This window comes from Arachis hypogaea, chromosome 8 (assembly GCF_003086295.3).
Source record: "Arachis hypogaea cultivar Tifrunner chromosome 8, arahy.Tifrunner.gnm2.J5K5, whole genome shotgun sequence".
NCBI classification, from domain to species: domain Eukaryota; kingdom Viridiplantae; phylum Streptophyta; class Magnoliopsida; order Fabales; family Fabaceae; genus Arachis; species Arachis hypogaea.
The window spans coordinates 12,501,559-12,515,895 of record NC_092043.1 but is presented as its reverse complement, the minus strand read 5'-3'; the positions used below and the strand labels follow the sequence as shown (position 1 = coordinate 12,515,895).

The window sequence follows — 14,337 nt, the reverse complement described above, 5'->3', positions numbered from 1 at the left end:
TTATTCTCATTTTTTCATTTAAAAAATTTGAGATAAAAAATATAACAATAAAAAATATAATTATGAAAAATTAACAAGAATAATGAAAGAAAAAATAAAAAGTAAGTTGTGTCCCTTGTTAGTGCCTCCGTGTCCTTCCTGTCAGGATGGACACAAAATACACTAATTCAGTGTCTCTGGATACATTGTCTCTGTCCATATCTTCTTTGTCAAACACGATTTTGTGTCTCAGTGTCCCTGTCTCAGTGTTCTGTCTCTGTAAACAAACGCAGTCCAGGAGCCTTGGACACCCTTTAAAGTAGCTCGTATGGCGTTAGCCTTAGAGAAAGAGCTTCGGAATATTTTTTAATTGCAACGAGTTTCTATTCCTTCTATGATTGGTTGCTCTTGGGTTCCCCCTTCATTGGTACTTTTAAGACCAATTCTGATGCTAGTTATCCTGATTTTGGTGGTCGAATTAGTTTTGTCTGTGTTAGCAGGGACTAGAAGGGAAACTGGCAAGGTAGCTGCTTGGGAACGATTGAGAGCTACAATATTCTTCAAGGAGAGTTGTTTGCTATTTGGAGAAAATTTCTGTTAGTCTGAGATTTTGGGTAAAGAGATGTGATTTGTGAAACAGACTGTCTGAAAGCTTACAATCTTGTTACCAATTCTCATGACACTGCTGGTTGTGTAGATCTTGTTGTACTTAAAATCATCGATATCATGGCTTAGAAGTAGCGTGTTGATTTTTGTTTGATCTTGAGAAATGCAAATACCATAGCGGACACCATGGCAAAGACGGCAATGAGAACGCACTCTCCGCATGTCAAGCTTTCAGTGCCTTGGAAGGAGTTTAAGCTGAGTATTCAACGAGACCGTCCTACGTCTTTTTAGTCCTTTAGCACTTTGTTTTTTCTTTTCTTTTCTGTTTGGTTGTTTTCCTTTTTCAATAAAAAAATCCGTCTAATTTTAATATTTAATAAAAAATCTAAGAATAAAAAAAATAAAATTTTAGTGAAAATAACAATTTATTAATTAAGTATGGGTTATAAATCATTTACATTTTTAAAATTTAAATTCTTATCCTATTTATAGTTATTTATTTTTAAATAAATAATTAAAATTAAATCTAGTGAACGGTTCATATCAATTATTCAAAACTTTTATTGCAAATTAAATATCTTATTATATTTATCTAAAATCTTTTAAATCATCCCTCTTTATATTTTTATGTAATATTTAAAAAAATAATAAATAGGTCTCTAATCTTTTATCTCGAATGCAAATAAATAATTGATTAATTAAAAATATAAAAACATTCATTATTTTTTAAGAAGTAAGACATCTAAATCCTTTAAAAAGATATATTTGTTCTTATATATTTTGAATAGAAAAACTTAAATATCTCATATTTTAAAAAGTAAAAGATATTTTTATTTTTTTAATTAGTGTATCTTTAAATTAAAAAATTCAAAATCTATTTATTTTTTTCTAATATTTATATATAGGGTTAAGTACTGTTTTTGTCTCTAAAGTCAGGGGTGAAAATCAAATTCATCCCCAATTTTTTTTGTTATTAAAATCATCTCCAATATTACAAAACGTTATAAAATTGTCCCTTTTTATTTCAATTTAATTTTTTTGACTAAATTACCCTTCACAATTAATAAAAATAATATTAAACAAAACAAAACAAAAACACCCCCGCGGATCTCTCTTCCCTGTTCCCTCCCACATCCCGTTCCTCTTACTATCTTCGAACTCCCCCCTCCCCAAATCCTAATTCTTCTTTTCTCTTTAGACAAAAACCAAATTCAGCAACAGCAACAATAAATTCAGCATTTTCAGCCAATTCAACAACAACAATTTCCTTACTAAAACATGCATGTACATATAAGAAAAATTGTTGCAAGAATCCAGCCACAAATTCTTACTGCTCGTCGAACAAGGCAATAAACATTAAATATAAATGAAAATGAAAGAAAAAGTTTACCATGAAAGACAAGGTAAATCTAACCTTAATTCTACCTAAAATCAACAATAACAACAACATATGCAAAGAAAAATTAAATAAAAAAATGATATAAAAAAAAGAAGAGAGGAGGGATCTATTGGTGGCGACCCACCTCTCATGGCAGACCCTCTCCCTGTCGTTCCCTCCTTTCTCTTTTCCTTCCAATTTTGCTATCCTTTCTTTCCATCTCTATTGGCGTCGCAGGCTGATTCCATTAATGGCGACGGAAAGCGTTGGACGCGAACGGAGGAGGAAGAAGAGAAATGGTGGATGGTGAAGGAGATCTATTAATGGGCTTAATCTTCTCTACACCGCCTGGAAGTGAAGATGAAGAAGAAGAAGATGACGAAGAAGATGGGTTGTTACAACCTCGTCGGGGAAGATGGTGTCGAGCCATCGGCGGAGTGAGGAGCCATCGGCGGAGTGAAGAACCATCGGAGAGGGGGGATTTGAAGAGATTAGGAGGAATGGGATGGAGAGGGGGGATTTGAGATTAGGACGAGGGTGGAGTGTGGGGTGGGTGGGGTGTTTTTGTTTTTTATTTTTTAATATTATTTTTATTCATTATTATTAAGGGTAGTTTGATAAAAAAAATAATTAATGTAGAAAATGACAATTTTATAACGTTTTGTAATGTTGAGGATGATTTTAATAACAAAAGAGGTTGAAAACAAATTTAATTTTTACCCCAAACCTTAGGAACAAAAACAGTACTTAAGGCTTTATATATATTGTGCAAAAATCATTAAATATAACACTCTAAAATCTATCGTACAAACGGCTCCTCAAGTTTCCAATAGACACTAGAAGAAATAAGCTTTGGTGTGACAACTAAAAATTTTATCTCTTAGCGAGAACTGAGTACTTATTAAATAATCTGTGAGACGTTTACTTTTGAGTAATGAACATACTTGAACTATGGAGACAAATCATTTAAGATGCAGAAAACATTATCTTTATTCTTTCATCACATCTAAAATATATTTATTTACAACGTAATTACAGCATATAATTTGTTCTATTGATTCTATTTTATTTTAAAATTATTATATAATAGTACAGATTAATTTTTGAATTAATTAGACTTTTTTTCTTTCAAAATAAATTAATTTTAATATTGTTTATATAAAGTTTTTTTTTTAAATAATTTAAGTAAAGATCCAATTTAATTTTTGTTCATTTTCATTAAGGATAAGGTGATTTCTATTAAAAAAAGAGACATTTTGATCTTTTTATTTTAGAACAATATGATATATCTGTTAAAAAAATTCGTTAAATAGTAGTGGTAATCACATTTGGAGGAGTTATTTGTGTTTTGTGGAGGTTTTAAACTTCTACAAAATTTTTTTAACAATATGATCAATTATGATTACTACTATCATCACTTTTTTCCTCTTCATCATTATCACTTCTACCTTTATTATTTTTAATTGTGTAATTATATTTTTTACCATTATCATCACCAATATCAATATTATCAACATTAATGTTCTCTTATTTTATTTCTTGTTTAATGTTATTTTTTTCAAAATATTCATATTGCAATTACCTTTTTTCTTGTAACATCATTTTTCTTGTAATATTATTTTTAACAATAGTCTTTCTCCACTTAATCATCACCGGTAAAAAAATTTTGAAAATTTAATACTTCACAAATTACAAATAAAATTATTAAAAAATTAATTTTATTACTATTTAACGAATTTTTTGATAAAAAAATTATATTATTTTAAAATAAAAAATTGAGGGACAAAATATCTTTTTTTATACAAAAATTATCTTATCTTTTGTGAAAATAGACAACAACCGACTCGGTTGCTTTTTCAAAATAATTCCTGGTAAGTGATAATCAAAGAGGATTTTTTTCTGGTCTGATAAAAATGGAAATGTTTTTTTTTGTTTTCACAATATTTCTCGGCCGAAAAGGTCAAGGATTAATATATCGTGTATTGAAATTTTATTTAAGAGTTTATTACTAACCAATAAATTATTATATGTATAAAGTAAAACTCAAAATTTTAATATTTATTTAAATAGACTAACAAATTAATCAGTACACTATCTAACTTGATTAAAATAGAAATGAACTTGATTCAAACATTTTTCTTTTTCGTTTTTTTCTGTTTTTGGTCAGGTATTCAAACATTTTTCTAAGAGGACTGTCAACTGTATCATTATTTAATGGGCTTTAGCTTTGGTCTTTTAAGTTTTTACGAACCTCAACAAATATCCATATCAAATGTCTACTGTGGATGCTATAAATGGACCTTTTTTTTACATGTATCTTCTCCGGACACACAAACCAAAAAACATTCTATTCTTTTTATGTCTCGTGTAGTCGTGTATTCCTTTTCCAACAAAGATTTTTCATTTATTTTTCGTTTTTTCTTTATGTGCTTATATTTATAATTTAGGTTATATTTAATTACGTAATTATGGGGGCTTTGTAGCAAATCTAAGACAAGGCCACGCTACTCAAGCAGTATTACGGAGAGTTTTCTATGAACTCCAAATGGCTTGAGATCTAGGATGAAAAGAGTGATGGTTGGAAATGGACTCTAAGTCTCTAAGGCAACTTATGATGGAATCCATAAAGCTAGACTAGTTAACAAAGAACAATTTAAAGAGTTAAATCTTAAAGTGGTTCTTGAACTTGCAATTAAGTCTCGAATTTGCCCTTAAACTTAAAATTGTCCCAAATTTATTCTTGAACTTAACAACGGTCGTTCCCAAAAATTTTTCGCCGACGGATTGATGACGTAGTTGGATGGAGACTACGCCAGACTTGTAAACGTCGTCGTTTCCTTTATGAAGCTGAAGGTAAAAGTGAATTTAGAGAAATCCTTACGTTTCCGCCCTCTCTTTGTCTTTCTCTCCCCAAATTTCACCATAGCGAACTCCCTCTCCCCTCGAGAGCACCACGTCTATGGTAGGCGACCAACATGAAAGCGGAAGAAGGCAGAGCGAACGGTCAAATTTTGAATCTTTCTTAATAAACTGTTCAGATAATTGATGATCACAAGGTTCTCGACATTTCCAAGGTGTCAAAAGGGAGACAAGGTAGCTTAGCAACGGCGAGGAGGCCAGCAACACGGCATCAGTGGCCGGTGGGAGAGGACTTGGGACGACAGGATGGGAGTATGTCGGGCGAGATCCAATGCTCTCGTTGAAGAGGGGTCGATTTTAGGAGTGACAAGGTGACAACGATGGAGTGGAAATGACGTCATTTCAGTTGTATTTGAGGGGCCAGAAAAAAAATGACGACGTTTACAAATTCAGTGTAGTTTCCGTCCAATCACGTCATCAATTTATCGCCGGAAAATGCCTTAGGGATGACCGTTGTTAAATTCAAAGATAAATTTTGGATAATTTTAAATTCAAGAACGAGTTCGAGACTCGATTACAAATTCAGAGACTACTTTAATATTTAACTCCAATTTGAAACACCCACCTAATTTTACATTCCTATATATCACTCCCAAAGATCTAAATAGTTTGCTAGATGATGATGTAAATTGGTTAGCCATATCCCGTATGATTTCAGGTTGTGTAATTTTCTTTTTTCCGACTTAAACCCCGTTCGAATACATAAAAATATATATATATAAACATAAACACAGACACTAAAAGACATAAACACAATAATATATATATAAAAAAAAGCCTGTTTGGTAACTAAACATATGATAGTACATACAAATCACAACTATATTAAAATGACAACATTACTCTTATAACAAACTACCGCCACTTCACCATAACAACCCCAAACACCACCATAAAACAACTCTTAATAAAAATTTCAATCCAATAAAACAATACAAGATTATTCTAACAAACATTAATCAAAGATAAAAATACACAATTTAAAAAAGGAAAAAAAAACAAAAACAGATCTCGCAAAAATGGTGGTGGTGAATCTAGCAAAGGCTACAAAGGTAAATGAAAGAGAGACCAAAGAAGCGGCAAAAAATAGCAGCTACCAAAAAGACACGACAACAGAGGTGAAGGCTGGGGAAGAAGCAGGAGGGAAGGATGAAAGTGGTGGGAGACTGGGAGTGATGGAGAGAAAGAACAGAAAAGTTGTAGGGCTTATTGTATGAATGGCAAAATAACGGTAGAAGTGTCAAAATCTTTGGAAGGATATTAAATACATATATTTATGTCTTAACAAATCATGAGTAAGTGCGTACTACTATGTCCATATGAAAATGACAGTATCCAAACTGCCAAACTAAACTATCTCCAAACCCAATCTCATGCTCCAGAAAAAAAAATTAAATAACAAGAAACTCTACCACTTTCTTAATCCATTCCACATCTTCCTTTCTCCACAAAGCATTCTTTATCACAAACATCCCATTAGACACAGTACTGGTATTAAGAAACGAATAATGAATAGTTTATTACAATGACATAAAATAGACTACATCTTCTAGTCCAAGATCAATTAACTCAGATAAATTATAATATAGCCAAGGTCCATTATCATACATATATATATCATCATAAAATGAAAATTTTGAGATAACAATCCATCTCTATCAAGATTGAATTAAATAAACATCATCATCATCATCAATCAGGGAAAACTCAAATCCGCAAATCAGAGATTGATAAACATTACAGGACACATACTAGATTTGCTAAAAGTGAACTATATAAATAAATTAATTCTCATTATCAAACTCCTGGTATTGCTTGAGGATCTCGGCACAACCAGCAGCAACATCTTCGGTCATGAATCCCATGGCATTGGCGAACCTGGTGTCGGAGGCAATGCCGTTTTGGCGTGTAAGGGCAACACGTGCCTGTTCACGCCCTGGGGTCACCACCTTGCATCGGTGGTGAGGGCTGCTCACGAGCTTGGCGTCACAGATTTGGTCGGCGTGGTCCTCATCGACGTAGATGGTGTATGATCCAGTTGAGTCTGTCCTTCCCTTCTTTGTGTACACAACTTCAGTTCCGGTTTTGTCCATGCATTCAACCACAACCTCAGCACCTGTCACAGATCAAAGACACAACCATTGAACACAAAGTTTGTTAAGTTACAAAAGCACACAATAATCAATGCTAAATTATGTCAAATTCAATCAACCTTAAAGGTTAGCTGAACGGGTCAAGGTTTCAACTCCAGTTTTGCTTGCATTTTAGGTTTTTTTACATTTACTGATGTGGGACTCGCCCAATAACAACATACAAGAATGCTATTTGTACATCAAAATCAGCCACTAAAATCAGTCACCAATGTATTTGTGTATAAATATATATGTGGTTTAATTTATTTTTAATGTGTATTTATATTCCGGTATGTATTTTATAATGGTAGCTGATTTTGGTATTCACTTAGCATAACTCATATCATTAAACTTAAGAACAAGCTATAGAACCGAACTAAGTCAAATCAAATAGTCAATAATGATTAAAAAATAATTGAAATAAGGAAGAAATATAAAATAGCAGATCCTAGTGACAACACCCGTCACCATTTTTTTTATGCTCAAGACATCCATGATCCATCAAGAGCAGCCACTTTAACAACTTTTTAATTTGAGAGTCATTTTAAAAAAATATTATTTGATCCAGCAAAATGTATAATGAATTGACCAGACAATAAACTGGAATAATAGGAATGTTAACCCAGATCTGTGAGCCTAGAAATGCAAGCGGCTAAAAGTTCTTCCAAATGAACAACATTTAATTTTTCCCTTGGTCTAAAGTAAGATCTCACTATTGAAATTACAATTTTACTTAATGAGAAGTTGATAAGAGTGAAGAGGAAACAGATCTGAGATAATAGTGGTATAGTAGCTAATAGCAGCACTGAAGCTAAGAAATAGGGTTTACCAGCAATGTAGGTGGTGGCAGAGGTCTCAAAACCAGCACGGCAAGGGTCACAGTACACACGGCCCTGCACGCAGAAGGGGTTCTTTGCTGGGCGGATGGCTGCAACCATCGCCGGAAGAACACACAAGAACATAAGAAGCGCAACCTTGGTGGCCATAACTAACTCTGTTACTCTGATCTCTCACAAACAAGAAGCAAAAGTGAAAGAATGTATGGCAATGAATGGATGGACGAGCAGGGGGTTCAATAAAAGGGTTGAGACAGAGAGGATAGGCCAGTGCGGAAACAGAAATGGTAAAGAAAAAAAGAAAAGCGCGTGGGACTGGTTTGCCTGCGCTGGGGTACATGGTAACCAAATGTGGTCCCTCAATGGTGATCTGACACGTCATCGTGATGAATTCGTTGCGTTTACGTGGAAGGGAGAGCGAGCGCGGGTGCAGAGGAGTGGGAGAGTATGATAGTGTAGGGGAAGACAACAGTGGCGGTGTTTAATGGGTGTAATATTTGTAATGCAGCTGGCGCTCGCTGTCGGTGGATTGCATGTGACTCCCACACTTGTTTTCTCTTTGCAACAATTGAATATTGTTCTTTACGAATTTGTTTGGAAAAATGTTTATATAAAATAATTTATTTAATTATTTTCTTTACACAAGAGTAATCACTCTTGAATAATTGTGAATCTAATCTATCATTGCCGCGTGAACCGCCGAGAATTTCGTCCCTTCTTTTCTTTCATCTCAATCAAAGTCTTTGGTTCCTTTTACTCAACCGTTGCTGATGTTTCTAGCCAACTTTTATTCTCAGAATGGAGTAACTCTTCCTACCATCAATGTTTTCAACTTATTCTAAATTTTTCATACCGGGTTTTTCACCTTTTATAACTTTTATAAACGAGCCGTTCTAGTGTACCAATCAAAATTGATAAAAATGTACAGAAATTTATTGCGTGTGGACAAAAGGTTGACGCGTGTACTGTTATGTTGTTGAACTATTATCAAAAAATGTTCCCAATCTAAAAAGATGCTTAGCTAAGCCGCAGTTTGATGATAGGATTCACTCCTCCCTATGTTGATTTTTGTAACGGGCATGGTTAAATTTGGATCGAATAGGAGATTATTTGTTTATTCATTTTTGGGTCATGAAATAGCCCTGAAAAAGGGTATTGGATTGGAGAGTAGGATAACTCATGAAAGATTCTCGAAGAAAAACAATTAGTGGATGTTAAAAATTCTAAGCAACTGTGGCAACACTCGGTCGGAGAGGAGTTAAACGAGGAGAAGTTGGATTTAGAAGAGTGTAGATTCCTTCGCCACCAGACATTTGGACCAGCAAATTGAATATGTTGCAAGTTGCAAGAACCATATATTTGTATTATCAGCTTAAGTGACGATAATGACTGATCTTCGTTGGTTACCATGAAGAACGACAGTGGTAAGAAAAAGGAGGCAATACAACATGACTGTAAAAGAGTGAAGTTTTTGTAGGAAAACTTCGTCGACCGTGTTATGGAGTGCGGTGTTATTAGAGTTGTGGCCTTGTGGGGCTATCAATTTTGGACAAAACTAACCGAATATCTTGTAAGTAATCATGTTATGACATTCTTTTTGTGTATTGTAGTCTCAGTATGCATGTGGTTTATGTAGATGTTAATATAAATCGATTTGTTTACTACATGTGTAGAATATCGTGAAGTTGTTTATTACGTGACAGAACTGAGAGCTAGTTGGAATTACGTGAATAAACTATAATTGAGTTAAAGTTTCTAAGCTTATAGTTAACAGAAAAATAATTAATTGAAAACTTTTATTATACTTTATATATTATGATGCCATTACTTATATATGTATGTATGAGTAGTTAAAGACTTAAAGTGGTGATATAAATTTTTTTTTTTCCTATTTGAATGTAAATGATACTAGCATAGTCATATAAATAGGGATGGTAATACCACTTGAACCTGCGTTTACTCATTTTGCCCCTATCCACTTGGGTTAGAATCGGGTTTAGATAATACCCATCTCGCTATATATATATATAATTTTAATATATAATATGTATAATATATGTAAAATAATTAGTAAATGATTAATAATATTGTATTATATTTAAATTTTTACTTTAATTTATGTTATGTATGTGATGATGGTTATATAAATTTTGAAATTTGATTTTATTTATTGAATTTTAATAATTATAGGGACGGGTAGGAGTGGTGCGAGTACCCGCAGGAGCAAGTTAGGGTTCAACATTTTACTACTCGCGGTTAGAAGTAGGGCGGGTTCTATGCGGATTATTGTAAGGCGAGGCGGGGTCGGGTAGAGCAAAAATCCGCCCTGTTGCCACCCCTATATATAAATCTAATTGAGCACTTATATTAGGTACAATGTCAACAAAAAATAAATAAACAAAAAAACTTTTAAATATATACAATAATGTATGTGAAATAAAAAATATTATTTTTGGTTTCAAAATTTGATCCATATATAATATATAAAAGTATTTTAATATCTTTAAAAGTAACTCTAAAAAGTGTTTTTCTTTTAAAAAATTACAATAGAGAGTGTTTTCTTTTTCAAAGATAAAATTATTATTCAATTTAACTTGAGAAAGAATAAAATGTCCAAATGAGACCATAATAATTCAGACAAGAAGGAAAAATTCCAAAGCTCAAAACAGTGAGCAAGCAAACGTAATATCATCTAAGTGAAAAAGAAATCCCTAAATCAAGAATTGGGAATGTGGAAAAGACACTTCTGAGGAGAGGAACCGCAAGAGTCTTCTCACAGTTTTATCAACTTCACCTGAGGGGCTGATTCTTTGTTTAAAATTGGTCTCATTACGGGCATGCCAAATGGACCAGCAGTATACGCTCAATGCCAACGGACTCGTCATCTCCATCTCAGATTGGTTCAGGTGAGTACGCTTATGTTTCCAACACTGATAGAAAAATTCTGCTTCTTTCCCATAGTCCATACCTCTAAACGGACTTTTCAGCCATATTTGCTGTTATATCGAAAATAATATTTTTGATAAAGATATTATTAAACTCTTTGACAAACCAATGTTCGACAAGAATAAGCTTCAATCATTCTCAAGTGTCAAAAAATATTTCGATCAACCTCTAAATACATGTTAGAATTAACTTTGAATTGGAGCTAATTAGGTACTCCTTTAAGTACTCTCTATTAATCGAATTGACGCAAATGTGGAAATCGAAGAGACAGACTCGACGGAGGTCAACTATGTCGAAGAAGAGATCAGCAATGCAATTTGTTAGTCGAAAAAGATAAATAAGTTGTGAACTTCGAGATGGAGAATAATTGTATTGGATTCCTTGAAAATGGTCAATCGACAATCGACGAAGAAGAGAAGAGGATTCTGATCGATTAGGACTCGTCAAGAAATAGTGAAACAATCGAAGAAATGAAAAAGTTATTAAGTGAAGATGGTTAATAGCAGTTATCAAAGAGAGCGGGAACGATTATTCAAGGATTGACGCATGTGGAAGTTATATCTGAATTTGATTGGTCGAAGACTTCCATAAATAAGTGAAAGATCAAAGGTTGAAATCTTTTTAGAGAAAACACACACTCACTCAAATCCCCAGCGACTTTTTGAGTCAGTCTAGAGTCTTTTTCTTTGAAGGGTTCCTTCCATGTTTTTACTTTTCATTTAAATTTCTTATAACGTTCTTTTCATGCAATTTATCTTCCTTGCAATGTCCTTTCATTTTCTTTAAATTCAGCAACTTTTACCCTTTCCGGTCTTTACCTTTTAATTTTTCCTTTACTTTTTCAAACATTTTTTTCTTCTGCAATTTCATTTCCCTTTTATTCAAGTCATTTAAATTTTATTGTTCACTTTGAATTTCTGCAAAGCTTGGTTCCTTCTACTTCGTCACTATCAAAGGCATGGATTTTGATGCAAAATAAAACTGGTACTCACAAAGAAGAGTTGATTTCGCTCCCAGACCATTAGATATCAAACCACCGTCGATTTGCTAAAAATTGACAAAACACTTGCTTTGCCTGAACACAGAAGAAAAGAAAGTGTATGATCGATTCCGCGGCAGCGCTACACCTTGGGCAAGTCTCGGATCTCCCAGGCAGACGCCGATGAAGAAGCTCCATCACCGGAAGGCGCTCATGCAAGGCTCGCCTTAGGAAGATGCCAATTTTGGAGAGGAGCTTCAATTTCCACAATTTGCCCAAGTGTTTTTTCTTTCTTAGAGGTTCGGAATGAGCTCCAAAGGGGGGTGACTGAACTGATAAGCTACTCGGTATCCGGAGGAGACTTCATATTTAACAGATTTATGAAATATCCATGTAAGTTTACCATTATCATTAACAATTTTGGTTCGTAAAATCTGGTTGCTGATTAGGGCTGGAAATATGCTTTGGATGGTCTGCTGATTCCATTGTTTACCGGAGGTTAACAGGTGGCTGACTTTGGTTACTACTTGGTTTGTCGAGAAAGCATTCAACTATAGGGGAGGTGAAAAATGTTGAGGGGAAGAAACCCATGGATCGGAAAAGATGTTCATAGATTAACCAGTTCCGATGTTTCAGAGAAGACCTTTCTCAATGACCTTACGGCTCTCAGGTATAGTTTTCTAACCCCATGAAGGTGATTTTCTGCTTTTTGCATTCATAATATCTCTATATCTGTAATACTTTCCTTTCAAAACTTGAGTAATTAGCGAGTTAGGTTGAGTTGCGAGTCGCCAGCATTGTTTTCCTAGTAATGCTAAATTTTGAGCACCCAAATCTTTGAAACCCAATCCTTTATCCCTCTTGGGTCTTGACATAGTATCCCAACTCACCTAGGAAATCTTTCTTTTGGCCCCCTTTTGTCCCCACCAAAATTGTCTTAAAATACCATGGATCTCTTGAATTAAGGACTCAGGGAGTTTAAAGTATGACAGTGTAAAGATGGTACTGCTTCACCTACCGCCCTTATTAGTACGTACTATCCACCGGAGGAGAGCAGCTTCTGTTTCTAGCCCTCCACCTTCTTCCGCATCTTATCCTTAATAGCACCAAAAGTCGCCTTTTTTTATCTCTGAACAATAGATGGTAGACTTAAATATTTGTCCTGTGCGCCAATATGAGTAATATTTAGTAGGTCAACCAGCATAATTCTGTGGTCTTGTGGAGTATTGTTGCTGAAAAACACAGATGACTTACTCAAGTTTATCTGTTACCCACTATATCTCTCATAATCATCCAACAGTTCCAAAATACGCTCACCAATATAGGGAGAATCCTTGCAGAATAATATGAAATTGTCAGTAAAGAGAAGGTGGTTAATTTTAGGGGAAACCTGCAAATCTAAACACCCCGAATGATTCCGTTTTGCTCTGCCTTGTGTAGTAAAAAGGATAGATCTTCTGCACAAAAGAGAAAAAGATATGGGGACAGAGAATCACCCTGTCGGATGCATCTGGTTAGCTGGAAGTAGCCATACGGTTGTCCTTCCATAATAACAGAATAAGAAACAGTCATCACAACTTCCTGAATCCACCTTATCCACCTTACATCAAACCCCAACTTTTCCATCATAAACCATAAAAATTGCCATTCCACCCTATCATAGGCTTTACTCATATCCAGTTTAAGAGTCATTTCTGCTTCAATACCAGATCTTTTTGTCTTCAAATAATGCATATATTCATGGGTGATTAGAATATTGTCCGAGATTAAACTCCCTTTTAAGAATGCACTCTGATTTGGACTCACGAGGTAATTCATTATGGCTTGCAGTCTATGAACCAAAATCTTTGAGATAATTTTATACACAACAATGGAGAAGCTGATAGGTCTCACCTAGGACATAACCCGTGCATCAGAGACTTTAGGAATGAGGCAGATCTGAGTGTGGTTGAGGCACTTTATCATTTGATCTCCCGAAAAAAACTCTTTACTGCTACAAATATGTCTCCTTCTATCATGTCCCAACAAGCGTGAAAGAACTTTGAAGTGAATCCGTCATCCCCAGGAGGCACTCTGAGGATGGATACTAAATGTAGCTTTTTTCACTTCTTCCTTTATAACTGGACAAAGAAGGTTACGGTTCATAGTTGGCGTAAATTTTGACTCAAAATCTTCAAAGATTCGGCTCGGATCCTCTATAGATGAGGTCATAAAGATCTTCTTGAAATATGATTCTGCCACTCCTGCAATCTCTGCCACTCCCGCAATCTCTGCATTTGTGGATGCTATAATACCTTCATCACCTTCCAAACTCCAAATTTTATTCTTCTGACATCTGATTCTCACACAGTGATGAAAGAATTTTGTATTGCGGTCATCTTTCTTTAGCCACTCAATCCTTGCCTTTTCCTTCTAATAGCTCTTTTCATTGAGATATGCTTCCTCCAGTTCTTTTTCAAAATAGTGATTTGTTCTCCCCAAAAATACCTTTATTTTTAAGATTTTTCATCTCTTCTTTAATTTCTTGAATTTGCTTTTGAAAATTAGCTTTAGAATTTTGTT

The 14,337-nt window shown here is 34.2% G+C and overlaps 1 protein-coding gene across 1 annotated transcript; it reads right to left on the bottom strand.

The window, feature by feature from the left end:
• Nucleotides 1–6,429: 6,429 nt before the first annotated feature.
• LOC112706151 (protein DOWNSTREAM OF FLC) lies at nucleotides 6,430–8,908 on the bottom strand. The gene is made up of 2 exons (XM_025757303.2): nucleotides 7,844–8,908; nucleotides 6,430–6,998 (listed from the first exon to the last, which is right to left on the bottom strand). Exons 1-2 carry the CDS (start codon nucleotides 7,998–8,000, stop codon nucleotides 6,667–6,669), a joined length of 489 nt encoding a protein of 162 aa, XP_025613088.1. The 5' UTR covers nucleotides 8,001–8,908; the 3' UTR covers nucleotides 6,430–6,666.
• Between the last annotated feature and the right edge of the window lie 5,429 nt (nucleotides 8,909–14,337).

Coding starts and splice junctions, on each gene's coding strand:
- LOC112706151 (XM_025757303.2), bottom strand. CDS start 8,000: ATGGCCACCAAGGTTGCGCTTCTTATGTTCTTGTGTGTTCTTCCGGCG. Junction 6,999..7,843: donor TGCCACCACCTACATTGCTG/GTAAACCCTATT, acceptor GATCTGTGACAG/GTGCTGAGGTTGTGGTTGAA.